Raw genomic sequence first — 15,607 nt, forward strand, 5'->3', positions numbered from 1 at the left:
ACTGATAATTATTGTAAACGTGCAACACGAGGCAATTTGTAAGCACAGTGTCATGCCACAGACTGAAAGATCATTGATCTAGCCTACTGATAATTCATTTGTAAAGCAAAGGCCCAAAATGAGTAGTTGGGCAGTTGATAGGCAGAGAATGTATCAGTCTCTGTATTCCTGCATTAAATGCCTGAGTCTGTAAATGAGGGTTGTGTGTTGCAGTTCCAACTTTAGACCACTAGAGGACATCGGTCTGCAAAAAGATTAATGATATTAAAGGAATTAGCCAATAAAAGATTGTCAATTGACAAGGTGATGAGTTACAGGTGTTCTTAATTTAACATAATTGATGTAACTATTAAAACCTTGTCCTGTCACAGAGATTGGAGAAGGAAAGTAAGGAGACACGTTACGTGTGGGCGAATATCAAGAAAATAATCACACTATTGCAAAGAGGAAAAGGTGTGTCAGGAAAACAGCTCAGCTGTCCCGTTGATTAGACAGGGAACATTTCTTGTTTAGTTAACACCAAGAGGAGGTAGAAGTTTGTTTTGGTTTTGACCGTGTTTTGTTGTATATTCAGTAAACCTTTGTTTTGTTTACTATCAAACACGGTTTTGGAGTTATTATTGCCACTTGCCAGCCATGCTGCCACTACACTCATATATATATATATATATATATATATATATATATATATATATATATATATATATAGTAAATATGGATGTGAGAGGAGGTCTATAGTGGAAAACTATTGACCCGAGGGAAGACTATTGTTACAGACAGATGGCTATAATGCCCAAAGCTGCAGGCTTGTACCCTGGAGGTAACATTAGTCCCGTTTATATCTCACCCATCATATTTGTTTTCGTCCAGTTGAATTTGTTTGAATTTCAGAAAGTCAGAAAACAGTGACAGTGATGTTTTAATCCCAGTTTTAGTGTTTGGAGCATCTTTCTTTTGCAGTATGTTTTATAATTCATTTTTCTGTTAAGTCACAGAATTGGTGTTCAGCCATTTTCTCTTGATGTGAGGAGTGGAGATGAAAGATGTTCCTTTGAAAAGGGGCAGGACTGACAGTCATTTGAACCAATCACATGCCAGATGGAGACTATTGCCCGGTGGTGTAAGGATGTTTGTGCAATAGTTCAATCTATTGTTGCTCCTATGAGGAGGATTTAACCAATCACAGGCCACAATTTACAACCACTGATTTATATATATATATATATATATACACACACACACACAGTAGATGGCACATATTAACAACCTCTCGGTTCCCAGCAAAAAGTCGTAATTAACCGAAAGTTGCCAATAAGCGAAAAGCCCCTGTTTTCAAATTTATTTATATGGAACAACAATATATATAGCGTATTGTATAAATATGGCACAGAAGTACATGTGTTTTAAATGAAAAAGCTACTCTTAGGAAAACGTCACAAGGACAATCGGTTAAAGTTTGCAAAACAGCATTTGAATGATGGATATGAGTTCTGGTTAAAGGTTTTGTGAAGAGATGAAACACAAATCGAACTATTTGGTCACACTGATAGTCGTTATGTTTGGAGAAAGTCTGGTGACGCGTGCAAAGAAAAGAACGCTATATCTACTGTCAAGCATGGAGGTAGTAATATCCTTCTATGGGGCTGCTTTTCTAATGGCACAGGAAATTTAGTTCCAATACATGGTAAAATGGATTCCATAGCATAGCAAAAGATACTGGACAATCATCTGAAACCCTCCGCTACAAAATTGGTTTAAAGCACAACTGAACGTTCCAACACAACAACGATCCAAAGCACACATCAAAATCTACTGAATGGTAAAAAAAGGGTAAAATCAAGGCTCTGGAATGGCCCAGTCAAAGTCCCGATCTCAACCCGATTGAGAATCTTTGGTACGAGTTGAAGAAGGCTGTGCAAAAGAGAAGTCCTCGGAACCTGAATGAACTGGAACAATTTTGCTAAAAAGGAGTTTTGCAAAAAAAAATTCTGTAGACATCTATTTCTTGTAACTTTTTTCCTCATCCACAAAAGCAAAACTTTTGCTAAAAAAGATTTTTCCTATAATTATTTGTTTTTGAGAAATTTCTAGGAATTATAAATTTCCATTGGGATATGTAAACTTTTGACTACAACTGTATATATATATATATATATATATATATATATATATATATATATATATATATATATATATAGGTATATATACGTATACATAGCCGAGGACTCTTTGTAGCAAGCGTACCATATGTACATAACTCCTCATGCGCATTGTTGGGGAGGTTTGCGTGTCCAAAAGTTACAGCATGGGTTTCATGGGGAATTAATTTTGTCTGAAGACTCACATCAATGAGATATATGACAATATGTATATACATGTACAAGGAGTATATATTCCACAAGCAGATGTTTTGCGTTTAATACATACAGTATCATTTTATTAGGTAGTTTTCCTGATATTTCTAGATATTTTGTGCAGTGAGGTACATCCGGGACAGTAATGACAGTCACAACGGCATTCATGACATCAGGCAGGAAAAGGGTTGCTGTTTACTTTTATTCTATATTTTTGTTGCCACAGCCATTGTACAGTTTAAAACATATAGCGTATACTTTTAATTACATATAGCAAAAATATAAATGAATAAAATGGTACTACTTATTACACTGTAGGGCCCACAGGGGCGCGATTGGTATTAATAATAAGTTCCCGTTCTTTGGTGGTTAAGCTTTCTTGTGTTGTTTTTATTGAAGGTACTTCTGTTTGCAGTTACAGACAGCATTTCGAATTGTGTTTACTGCGTACTTTATTTATAAAGTACTGATTTCCATTGTCCCATGGAGTCTGTTATGAGTGCACCTGTACTTGTAATGCTTATTCAAAGTTATTGCCTGTCTGCCATACAAAGTGGAGAACAGCACAATCCCACTCATGACTGGTTTCAAACAAAATAGTGCCTTTTCTAACAGAAAAGCTGGTTTCTGGCCAAGTTCAATGAATTAGGCTGTGGAAAAAAAATTACTAGGCTTATTTTTTCCTTTGTACAGCATGTATTGTTTCATGTTGAGCCTGTGTTGGACAGTCTTGGGAAACCTTTAAATATAGCTGTGTCTGACTCCACCTTTGAGAGAGGGAGCATGAAATCAATAAGATTTACTAAGAATATCTTACAAGGTCTCTCAGGAGTAAACATGTAAATTAGATTTCCTTTTATTATATTCACTTATTTTCAGTTCATAGTTGCTGTCAAATAGCAAATTGTACTATTTTTAATTTTTTTTTTTTTTTTAAAGATGAGCTCTTTGATTTTTTGCTTTAAACAACTCTAGTGGTTAACAAACGGTGGTTACATGTGGGGACTGGTACTTGATTCAAATCCAGCTCAACCCCTTTAAATCTCAAAATGGCCTCGACAGTTTCACTGGACTACCTACTACCATATACACACCTATTGCTGAAGCACTGTGTGTTAAAACAAGCACTGCCTGCTACCACATGCACTGCTGCTGAAGCACTGTGTGTTAAAACAAGCACTGCCTGATACCACATGCACTGCTGCTGAAACACTGTGTGTTAAAACAAGCACTGCCTGATACCACATGCACTGCTGCTGAAACACTGTGTGTTAAAACAAGCACTGCCTGATACCACATGCACTGCTGCTGAAACACTGTGTGTTAAAACAAGCACCGCCTGCTACCACATGCACTGTTGCTGAAGCACCGTGTCATGGTACAACATTTGCCTTCTTATTTGTAAAAGGTCATTCTCCTCATTTACATAAAGACCGGTGGGAGGGAAGCAGATGTTCTGTCATTAGACACATTACATTTTTCAGTGCTCATTACTTCGATCCAGGCAGACAGGTCTATGCTTAATATCATTCTTCTGTAATACAGATTTCCAGACTGTCTCGCTCATTCACTGTGTTTCAGATTTGATCTGTTTTTGAGGCGTATTTGGAGCAGTGGGCCAACTGCAGGCTAGGAGGTTGCACTGCAATTGTGAACTGTACCTCGATCTTTGAATGACAGTTACAACATGCTACAACATCTCATTAATGCATGTCTCTACAGTCTGATGATATAAAAATGAAAGAATTAATGTGCAGAATGTCTTCATTGTCAATCTTATTTCCTACATTAGAGAGCGGCTGAAATACTTCCACTGTTTACCATGTTGCACACAGCACAGTCACATGGTGGTGGAGCAGGTCCAATACTGTCAACAGTTTTCCCAGTTTTATAACTATGCTTTATAGTGTAATAATTAATTCAGTGTGTATAGACATACCAAAGACCATGCCACAAAGCATATATTAGTTTTGTCATTATTAGCGGTTCTCTTAAGAACTGCTTTTCATACAGCTTCAGCAGTGTTTATTGATGATTCTTGGCACAGCTTCAGCAGTGTTTATTGATGATTCTTGACACAGCTTCAGCAGTGTTTATTGATGATTCTTGGTACAGCTTCAGCAGTGTTTATTGATGATTCTTGGTACAGCTTCAGCAGTGTTTATTGATGATTCTTGGTACAGCTTCAGCAGTGTTTATTGATGATTCTTTGCACAGCTTCAACAGTGTTTATTGATGATTCTTGGTACAGCTTCAGCAGTGTTTATTGATGATTCTTGACACAGCTTCAGCAGTGTTTATTGATGATTCTTGGCACAGCTTCAGCAGTGTTTATTGATGATTCTTGGTACAGCTTCAGCAGTGTTTATTGATGATTCTTGGCACAGCTTCAGCAGTGTTTATTGATGATTCTTGGCACAGCTTCAGCAGTGTTTATTGATGATTCTTTGCACAGCTTCAGCAGTGTTTATTGATGATTCTTTGCACAGCTTCAGCAGTGTTTATTGATGATTCTTGGTACAGCTTCAGCAGTGTTTATTGATGATTCTTGGCACAGCTTCAGCAGTGTTTATTGATGATTCTTGGCACAGCTTCAGCAGTGTTTATTGATGATTCTTTGCACAGCTTCAGCAGTGTTTATTGATGATTCTTTGCACAGCTTCAACAGTGTTTATTGATGATTCTTTGCACAGCTTCAGCAGTGTTTATTGATGATTCTTGGCACAGCTTCAACAGTGTTTATTGATGATTCTTTGCACAGCTTCAACAGTGTTTATTGATGATTCTTGGCACAGCTTCAGCAGTGTTTATTGATGATTCTTGGCACAGCTTCAACAGTGTTTATTGATGATTCTTTGCACAGCTTCAGCAGTGTTTATTGATGATTCTTTGCACAGCTTCAGCAGTGTTTATTGATGATTCTTTGCACAGCTTCAGCAGTGTTTATTGATGATTCTTGGTACAGCTTCAGCAGTGTTTATTGATGATTCTTGGCACAGCTTCAGCAGTGTTTATTGATGATTCTTGGCACAGCTTCAGCAGTGTTTATTGATGATTCTTGGTACAGCTTCAGCAGTGTTTATTGATGATTCTTGGCACAGCTTCAGCAGTGTTTATTGATGATTCTTGGCACAGCTTCAGCAGTGTTTATTGATGATTCTTTGCACAGCTTCAGCAGTGTTTATTGATGATTCTTGGCACAGCTTCAGCAGTGTTTATTGATGATTCTTTGCACAGCTTCAGCAGTGTTTATTGATGATTCTTGGCACAGCTTCAGCAGTGTTTATTGATGATTCTTGGCACAGCTTCAGCAGTGTTTATTGATGATTCTTGGCACAGCTTCAGCAGTGTTTATTGATGATTCTTGGCACAGCTTCAGCAGTGTTTATTGATGATTCTTGACACAGCTTCAGCAGTGTTTATTGATGATTCTTTGCACAGCTTCAGCAGTGTTTATTGATGATTCTTGGCACAGCTTCAGCAGTGTTTATTGATGATTCTTGGCACAGCTTCAGCAGTGTTTATTGATGATTCTTGGCACAGCTTCAGCAGTGTTTATTGATGATTCTTGGCACAGCTTCAGCAGTGTTTATTGATGATTCTTGGCACAGCTTCAGCAATGTTTATTGATGATTCTTGGTACAGCTTCAGCAGTGTTTATTGATGATTCTTGGTACAGCTTCAGCAGTGTTTATTGATGATTCTTGGTACAGCTTCAGCAGTGTTTATTGATGATTCTTGGTACAGCTTCAGCAGTGTTTATTGATGATTCTTTGCACAGCTTCAGCAGTGTTTATTGATGATTAGAAATGGAGCCCTGTGGAACACCACAGACAACTTCTGATAGTGCCGATGTTTGCCTTCCCAATCAAGACGAACTGAAACCTATCAGAACGATAAGATTTTAACCAGGATAGGACAAGGCCAGACAGCCCCACTGTGCTTTCAGTAGGACGGAATGATCTACAGCAGGGGTAGGCAACCCAGGTCCTGGAGTGCCACAATCCTGCACGTTTTGCAGGTATCTCTTAATCATCAATTGCTAAATACCTGGAACACATGGTAATTCTGACCAATTAAGCCAATCATTGAATCAATGAGGGCTTGTGTAAACCAAAAACCACAAGTGTCTGTGGCATTCCCGGACCAGGGTTGCCTACCCCTGATCTATAGTATCAAAGGCAGCACTTAGATCTAGAAGAATTAATACTGATGGAAAGCCCAAGCTTATCAGTTAATCCTTCTCAACTCTGACAAGGGCCTTCTCGGTGCTATGTGCAGCATGACAACCAGACTGAAACTTCTCAAATATACCATTAAGAGTTAGAAATGTTTGTAATTCAATTACAACAACTCTCTCTAGAACCTTATCTAAGAATGGTAGGTTGGAAATTGGCCTATAGTTATTGAGGATTTTAGGGTCAAAAGTGTGTTTCTTAAGCACATGCTTCACCACAGCGACCTTAAGAGCTGAGAGAACTATACCTGTGGAAAGTGAACCATTTATAATGTTTAACATGTGGGTATTAATAACACCAAGAACATCTTTTAATAGTTTTGTAGGAATAGGATCAAGAGAGCATGTAGTAGCTCTCATATGTTGAACTAGCTCTGTGCCCCGTGTCACTCACTAAGTAAGGGGTATTATTCTTGCTATCAGCGTGCAATGTGATGTAATCTATTTTTATATATGCAGCACTTGGGTCCACCTGTCTCGGCTGTTCTTTTCTAATCTTTCTGCTCCAGCAAACTCAAGTAGTATGTTTTCATACAGTATTTAAGATAGCAACAAATAATCATACAAATATATTTTCCTTGACACAGTCTGCTACCCTGTGCCTCCTGAGACCAGACTAAAACAACAGCCATGCCTCGACGCGTATTCCTGCAGGGTGCATTTTAAACAAGCCCTTAGATAACACAGCGTACATCTTGACAGCCTTGACAGTTGCTGCTGTCCTCAGACGCATGGAGAAGTGGAAGAGCCCTCAGTGGCCTCCATTCCTCATAAACACCTCCACCCCTCCCCTAGGCTGCATCCTTATTTGTTTGTGAGCGCGGCTGTCACTCAGAAATGGCAGCTATTATTAGACCTGAGCCTGAGCCCAAGTTTAAATGAAGATGAGGATTAAAGAGCCGCCCGCCCTGAGAGACTATCGTCAGCCATTTTCCAGTCTTTGTACCACAGCTCTGAGCCCTGAATCACTGAATCCTGGCTTTTTACATTTTACTCATACCTATCTTATTATGTTAATTATATTATATCATATTGATACAGACAGACTGAAGTTAGTAAATTACCCATTTAAACCCTACTGACTGTCTGTTTCACAAGAATACACCTGATATGTTACAATTTGTGGTAGAGTGTATAGAAGTGCATACTGGACATATTTAGTATTTTTAATATGTGCTACAAATAGATCATGCTGTCACTGTTACACATTGGTTGCTGCTGAAGAATTTGTATACACTATGTCTTTTTTAAAGTACCTTTCATTCATATCTGCTGATGTAAGTGTGTCTAGAAGAGCTAGGCATCCTTCACTGTGTAGGAGGTCTGCATACTGATGAATACCAGAAGGGCACGGGGTCTTTTTACAAATTCATCTCAAAATTCGTCTCAGCATTCTCTGTGATGCTAAACTTGTGGCCAGAGCTGTACACTTAACTTTGCTGAATTACATGTGTATTAATTGAAACAATACAGTACATGTTTGAGACCGGAGTTTAGTCTCTGTAGGATACTGAAAGCATATACTGTAAAATAACCCTAATTTGATATTGGATTAAATACTGTGTTTGATTCGTTCTGTTCTCTGTGCTTGCAGGTTTTATCTAAGTCACAACCCTAACACAGAATTTATTCTAAAAACAAGTTCACAAATGCAAAGACCAGCATTTTAAAGATAAAATAAATCAGTTAAGCATTATTTATTTATTTTTTTAAAGCAGGATTTTAAATCTACTTCACATGATAGTGTTGTCTACTTCGGTTTTCCACGGGATCCATCCCAAAACCCTGAAGTTTTATCCCAGGAAGTCCCTCATCACTCCTCCCTGCTGTGTTTGCTTGCAGATTTCTCAAGTGGTGACAGAGAACTGCCGGGAGGGCTTGAGCGAGGCTGTTCTGAACCGGTACAATGCAGACAGGCCCTCGCTGAACAGCTTCTCCGGCTTACAGAATACCTACATCTCCAGTGTGCCCGCCAGTGTGCCCGCCAGTGTGCCCTCCAGTGTGCCCGCCAGAGTGCCCACCAGTGTGCCCTCCAGTGGGACCTCCGCTGCGGCCTCCTTCTTGGCCAGGTAAGACCAGTCCCCTTTAATAGCACATATAAGCATTACATGGCAGTAGGGCAGTATGAAGTGCCTAATTCTTTGTACATATATATATATATATATATATATGTACACTTTTATACGCTACACTTTTTAATGATTATTTCGAGCATTTACAGCATGTATTAAATGAGGCTGATGAGGGTCTTGATCCAATCGATTCACCCCTTTGAAACAAGATACTGGACTCAGTGGACTCATCGGTGCTGAGGGTCAGGGAGGGTTAGGGTTAGGTTAAGATACTGGACTCAGAGCTATCGGTGCTGAGGGTCAGGGAGGGTTAGGGTTAGGTTAAGATACTGGACACAGAGCTATCGGTGCTGAGGGTCAGGGAGGGTTAGGGTTAGGTTAAGATACTGGACTCAGAGCTATCGGTGCTGAGGGTCAGGGAGGGTTAGGGTTAGGTTAAGATACTGGACTCAGAGCTATCGGTGCTGAGGGTCAGGGAGGGTTAGGGTTAGGTTAAGATACTGGACTCAGTGGACTCATCGGTGCTGAGGGTCAGGGAGGGTTAGGGTTAGGTTAAGATACTGGACTCAGAGCTATCGGTGCTGAGGGTCAGGGAGGGTTAGGGTTAGGTTAAGATACTGGACTCAGAGCTATCGGTGCTGAGGGTCAGGGAGGGTTAGGGTTAGGTTAAGATACTGGACTCAGAGCTATCGGTGCTGAGGGTCAGGGAGGGTTAGGGTTAGGTTAAGATACTGGACTCAGAGCTATCGGTGCTGAGGGTCAGGGAGGGTTAGGGTTAGGTTAAGATACTGGACTCAGAGCTATCGGTGCTGAGGGTCAGGGAGGGTTAGGGTTAGGTTAAGATACTGGACTCAGTGGACTCATCGGTGCTGAGGGTCAGGGAGGGTTAGGGTTAGGTTAAGATACTGGACTCAGAGCTATCGGTGCTGAGGGTCAGGGAGGGTTAGGGTTAGGTTAAGATACTGGACTCAGAGCTATCGGTGCTGAGGGTCAGGGAGGGTTAGGGTTAGGTTAAGATACTGGACTCAGAGCTATCGGTGCTGAGGGTCAGGGAGGGTTAGGGTTAGGTTAAGATACTGGACTCAGAGCTATCGGTGCTGAGGGTCAGGGAGGGTTAGGGTTAGGTTAAGATACTGGACTCAGAGCTATCGGTGCTGAGGGTCAGGGAGGGTTAGGGTTAGGTTAAGATACTGGACTCAGAGCTATCGGTGCTGAGGGTTAGGGAGGGTTAGGGTTAGGTTAAGATACTGGACTCAGAGCTATCGGTGCTGAGGGTCAGGGAGGGTTAGGGTTAGGTTAAGATACTGGACTCAGAGCTATCGGTGCTGAGGGTCAGGGAGGGTTAGGGTTAGGTTAAGATACTGGACTCAGAGCTATCGGTGCTGAGGGTCAGGGAGGGTTAGGGTTAGGTTAAGATACTGGACTCAGAGCTATCGGTGCTGAGGGTCAGGGAGGGTTAGGGTTAGGTTAAGATACTGGACTCAGAACTATCGGTGCTGAAGGTCAGGGAGGGTTAGGGTTAGGTTAAGATACTGGACTCAGAGCTATTGGTGCTGAGGGTCAGGGAGGGTTAGGGTTAGGTTAAGATACTGGACTCAGAGCTATCGGTGCTGAGGGTCAGGGAGGGTGAATGAATGACTCCCCCCGTCTGGGGTTGGTTATTTGAACCTCTTATTCGGCATGGTATTGAACGGGTGTCTGTGACAGACCCATGGTATTGACCGTGTGTCTCTGTTACAGACCCATGGTATTGAACGGGTGTCTCTCTTACAGACCCATGGTATTGACCGTGTGTCTCTGTTACAGACCCATGGTATTGAACGGGTGTCTGTGACAGACCCATAGTATTGAACGGGTGTCTGTGACAGACCCATGGTATTGAACGGGTGTCTCTGTTACAGACCCATGGTATTGAACGGGTGTCTCTGTTACAGACCCATGGTATTGAACGGGTGTCTCTGTTACAGACCCATGGTATTGAACGGGTGTCTGTGACAGACCCATGGTATTGAACGGGTGTCTGTGACAGACCCATGGTATTGAACAGGTGTATGGGACAGACCCATGGTATTGAACGGGTGTCTCTGTTACAGACCCATGGTATTGAACATGTGTCTGTGACAGACCTATGGTATTGAACGGGTGTCTCTCTTACAGACCCATGGTATTGAACGGGTGTCTCTCTTACAGACCCATGGTATTGAACGGGTGTCTCTGTTACAGACCCATGGTATTGAACGGGTGTCTCTGTTACAGACCCATGGTATTGAACGGGTGTCTCTGTTACAGACCCATGGTATTGAACATGTGTCTGTGACAGACCCATGGTATTGAACGGGTGTCTCTCTTACAGACCCATGGTATTGAACGGGTGTCTCTCTTACAGACCCATGGTATTGAACGGGTGTCTCTGTTACAGACCCATGGTATTGAACGGGTGTCTGTGACAGACCCATGGTATTGAACGGGTGTCTCTGTTACAGACCTATGGTTTTGAACGGGTGTCTGTGACAGATCCATGGTATTGAACAGGTGTCTGTTACAGACCCCTGGTATTGAACAGGTGTCTGTGACAGACCCATGGTATTGAACAGGTGTCTGTTACAGACCCCTGGTATTGAACAGGTGTCTCTCCCTGCACCAGAAGGACCAGGAATAGATGCTGGTGGTCCTCAGCAGCCCTTGCATAGGCTGCTGAGGGAAGCACGGGAAAGCCCGGCCGCAGTGACCGAGAAGAGGGCCAAGGAGGCCTGCCTCACTTCGCCCAAGGATGCCTGTCTCGCTTCACCCAAGGATGCCTGTCTCTCTTCGCTCAAGGATGCCTGTCTCACTTCGCTCAAGGATGCCTGCCTTGCTTCACCCAAGGATACCTGCCTGGCATCTCCTGGGGTTGCCTGCCGCTCATTGAGGCCATGTGTGCTTTGCACAAGGGAGGGTATATGTGGCAAAGTGCCTGCCCCTGTGTGTATTTTGTGTTGTATGTTGTGTGTTAATGTTGGTGTATAGTTATTGGTACACGGGATATAAACAGGTCTGTGTAACACGAGTGTTTAAAATGTATATTTGTATTTAGGCACAAGGATTGCACAGCACTTCACATGCAAGTAAAACGTAACAAAATATGAGCACGGGGAATTGCACTTTATTAATTCACATGCAGTTGTACCGCGACTCCAATTGAATGATTGATTAGCAATCGAGTCTCGGTACAGCTGCATAAAAGCTGCATGTTTTCACCTACTCGGGGTTGTGTGTTTGGTGGGTGGAGAACGGGCCTGGAGAGGAGAGAATTAAGAACGAGAAAACGAAACAAAGTAATTTATATGACCGTTGTTTTGACTCACCTTGTTTGTCTGTTAGTCCACTCTGTAAGTGTTAGTCTGTTTTGTTTGTCTGTTTATTTTGGCCTCACGTGCCGTGTGCTGTTTTGTTACAACCTTTTTATTTACTGTTCTGTTCACTCATTAAATGCTGAGCAAAACCATTCGCTCAGTTCCACCAAACTCCACCTCTCTCTGTCGTTTATTTCCTGGTTCCTGTTTCTGGTCTGACATCCCCCACTCCGGCCCTCTTTGTGACAAACTCCCACTAAATGAATTGCAGCTGTAGGAAACAGAGTCTATTCTTTTAAAAGCAAGCTGTCATGGTGGTTCAACAGAGGCAGCTAGTATGCTGTATTGTACACTTCTAATAATCCCAAGGTCAGTTTCAGACAGCAGCTTGTATTCTTTTGAAGAGCTAAAATGAAACATCAGCAGATTAATTACTGTTATTTAGGTAAGCCTTGGTTCCCAGCTGGAGATGCAAGTGCACATTCCAGCAATTACTGGACTGCTGGTGAATAGCAATAACTACAGCATGAATCAGAGCCAACACACACACACACAGACAGCACAGGTTACTGGACTGCTGGTGAATAGCAATAACTACAGTATGAATCAGAGCACACACACACACACACACAGACAGCACAGGTTACTGGACTGCTGGTGAATAGCAATAACTACAGCATGAATCAGAGCCAACACACACACACAGACAGCACAGGTTACTGGACTGCTGGTGAATAGCAATAACTACAGTATGAATCAGAGCGCACACACACAAACACACACACAGACAGCACAGGTTACTGGACTGCTGGTGAATAGCAATAACTACAGTATGAATCAGAGCACACACACACACACACACACCCAGACAGCACAGGTTACTGGACTGCTGGTGAATAGCAATAACTACAGTATGAATCAGAGCACACACACACACACACACACACAGACAGCACAGGTTACTGGACTGCTGGTGAATAGCAATAACTACAGTATGAATCAGAGCACACACACACACACACACACACACACAAGGACAGCACAGGTTATTGAAATAGATTGTGTCACCCAGTGATTTACAGTATGCTTGACACTCATTAATCCCTGAATAACAGACCAGTGCTTCCTGTACCCCTGGAATGCCAGCCTGTGTTCCCCACAGAAGCGAGAGGCTGTGCCCTGGTCTTCCCTCTCTCCTACAAATGGAACTCCTGTACAGGTTTACAACTGGTATGCTTCCCGATCCATGCTTTTTTATATTGCTAGGAGATGTCAAGGCCTAACTGACAGTACAGCTAGGGTTAGTTGGGTTAGTAGTAAAACAGCTATCAGCTGTGCTATCTGTCTATAATCCACAGTACCTATAACAGCACTGAAGTGCTTTGTACAGTTTACTTTTTTAACATATACTGCCTGGCCACTTGTTTAGGACCTGTCTGCTTGATTGGGTTTGGCAGTGCCCTGGCATGGGGCAGATTCTTCTTGTTGTGTCCTGGGTTTTCTTGATTAGGACCTGTCTGCTTGATTGGGTTTGGCAGTGCCCTGGCATGGGGCAGATTCTTCTTGGTGTCTCCTGGGTTTTCTTGATTAGGACCTGTCTGCTTGATTGGGTTTGGCAGTGCCCTGATGTGGGGCGGGTTCTTCCTGGTGTCTCCTGGGTTTACTTGATTATGGACTCCAGCGTGCTGCTTGGGTATGTGACTGCAGAATCACATTATGGACTCCAGCGTGCTGCTTGGGTATGTGACTGCAGAGTCTCATTATGGACTCCAGCGTGCTGCTTGGGTATGTGGCTGCAGAATCTCATTATGGACTCCAGCATGTTGCTTGGGTATGTGACTACAGTGTCTCATTGTGGACTCCAGCGTGCTACTTGGGTATGTGGCTGCAGAGTCTCATTATGGACTCCAGCATGTTGCTTGGGTATGTGACTGCAGTCTCATTATGAACTCCAGTGTGCTGCTTAGGTATGTTTTTTACTGTATCTTGTAAAGCGCTTTGTGATGGTGGTCCACTATGAAAGGCACTATATAAAATATTGATTGATATGTAACTGCAGAGCCTCATTGTGTCTTGTTTTTTTTTCCCATTCCTTGGAAAGGAATTCTTATTTTTTTCCATTTTTGACAAAATGTAATCTATGCTGTAAGATTTATCTCACGCAGACATCTCCCTCTGCAGCTGGGTCCCACAGTGACGGTGAGAGAGGGAGGGAAAGCAGTTGGACAGAGTGGTTACATGGCTGTTTGCAGGGCAGTATTAATTAGAGATGATAATAATTGTGTGTAATCACGGGGTCCCTCAAGCAGAGCCCCTCCTATAGGAGCCGAGCAGCCTCTAAACAACAGGACTGACCTTCTCCACACGTCTCCCCAGATGATCGATGGTTTGGCAAAACAGCTGAGACTATTTTTGTCAAGAGCGAGAGCCTTCATTAGTGGCGACTCACTTGGAATAGGTCCCACTTGATTTATTTCACAAATTTTTTCCCCGGGGGTCCAGCACTGCCATTTCACTACAGGAATTTCCGAGAGGGGGTGGAACAGCAGAAGGATCTGTTGAGATGTTCTTAGTTACTGTACAGTATGTATAAGGTACTGGATGTGTTATAAGGCAAAACAAAGAGACCAATTAAAAACCCATTGAGGACATGGTAGCCAGTTTGAAAGGCATCTGTGCAGTGGTGTGTTTAAACGTTGAATGTCATTCAGATCAGTTGTTTTAAATTAATAAATGAAAAAGAATTACATCTTAGTGACAAGGGGAGATGCTGTGTCAGAAGAAACATGTATTCTACCTTGGAAATATGGAAAGAAAATAGGTTAAGAGTTTTTACATTTGCAGAAAATGGACCTCTGAAATCTGGAAATTACTCATTTATATATATATATATATATATATATATATATATATATATATATATATATATATATATATATATATATATATATACATCTGAAGAGTTTAGCTAAGTGATTCAGAACTAAATATCTCTCAAGGTTTTCTGGTTAATAGCACTGTGAATTTTAGTCCTAAATGATATTCTAAATGGTCTTTTTAAAAAGAAGTAAAATAAATTCATTTTATTAGTTAAAACATGTTTTTTGGTTTTTTTTGTGAACCTGACGAAGCTTGTGTCGAAACGTGTAGTCTTACTGCCTTTTTGTTTGTTTTCTTGGTTTAGTAAAAAACATGTTTCACCTAAATCCTGTCCTGATTTTGAGTGTGCGACTAATTGGTCATTTGGACTTCAATCTATAATCAGGACTGGCAGATCGATCTGAGAAGAGAGCGTAACCCAAGCAGACTTTCTTTTGTTTTAATATACAATTAACTTATGTGGTCGGCACCTCACTGGGGTTAAGCACTGCAGTGTCTTTCTTTCTAATATATATATATATATATTATTCCTGTTGGTATATGTAGTGCATATGAACTGTATTTAAAATAGATATTCAATAGAGTTGTGGTATTTGAAATCTGATTAAAATTATTAAAATAACACAAAGATTGTAGTGATGGACCCAGCAGCCAAACCCCCTCATTATGTTTCAGTTCAGTTTGTCCTGTGAGTAGGATACCAAATCTAGATGTGCAGACTGTTCAGATACC

General features: G+C 41.7%; 1 protein-coding gene across 1 annotated transcript in view; it reads left to right on the top strand.

Annotated features, from left to right (window-relative positions):
* The window catches only part of LOC121317654 (kinesin-like protein KIF26B), a 164,925-nt gene that overhangs the window by 80,701 nt on the left and 68,617 nt on the right, over window positions 1-15,607 (top strand). The window contains exon 4 of the mRNA XM_041253820.1: window positions 8,434-8,660. Within this exon, the coding sequence (XP_041109754.1) occupies window positions 8,434-8,660 (227 nt within the window). The remainder of the gene's footprint in view (window positions 1-8,433; window positions 8,661-15,607) is intronic.

The sequence above is a fragment of the Polyodon spathula genome, chromosome 6 (genome assembly GCF_017654505.1).
Source record: "Polyodon spathula isolate WHYD16114869_AA chromosome 6, ASM1765450v1, whole genome shotgun sequence".
NCBI classification, from domain to species: domain Eukaryota; kingdom Metazoa; phylum Chordata; class Actinopteri; order Acipenseriformes; family Polyodontidae; genus Polyodon; species Polyodon spathula.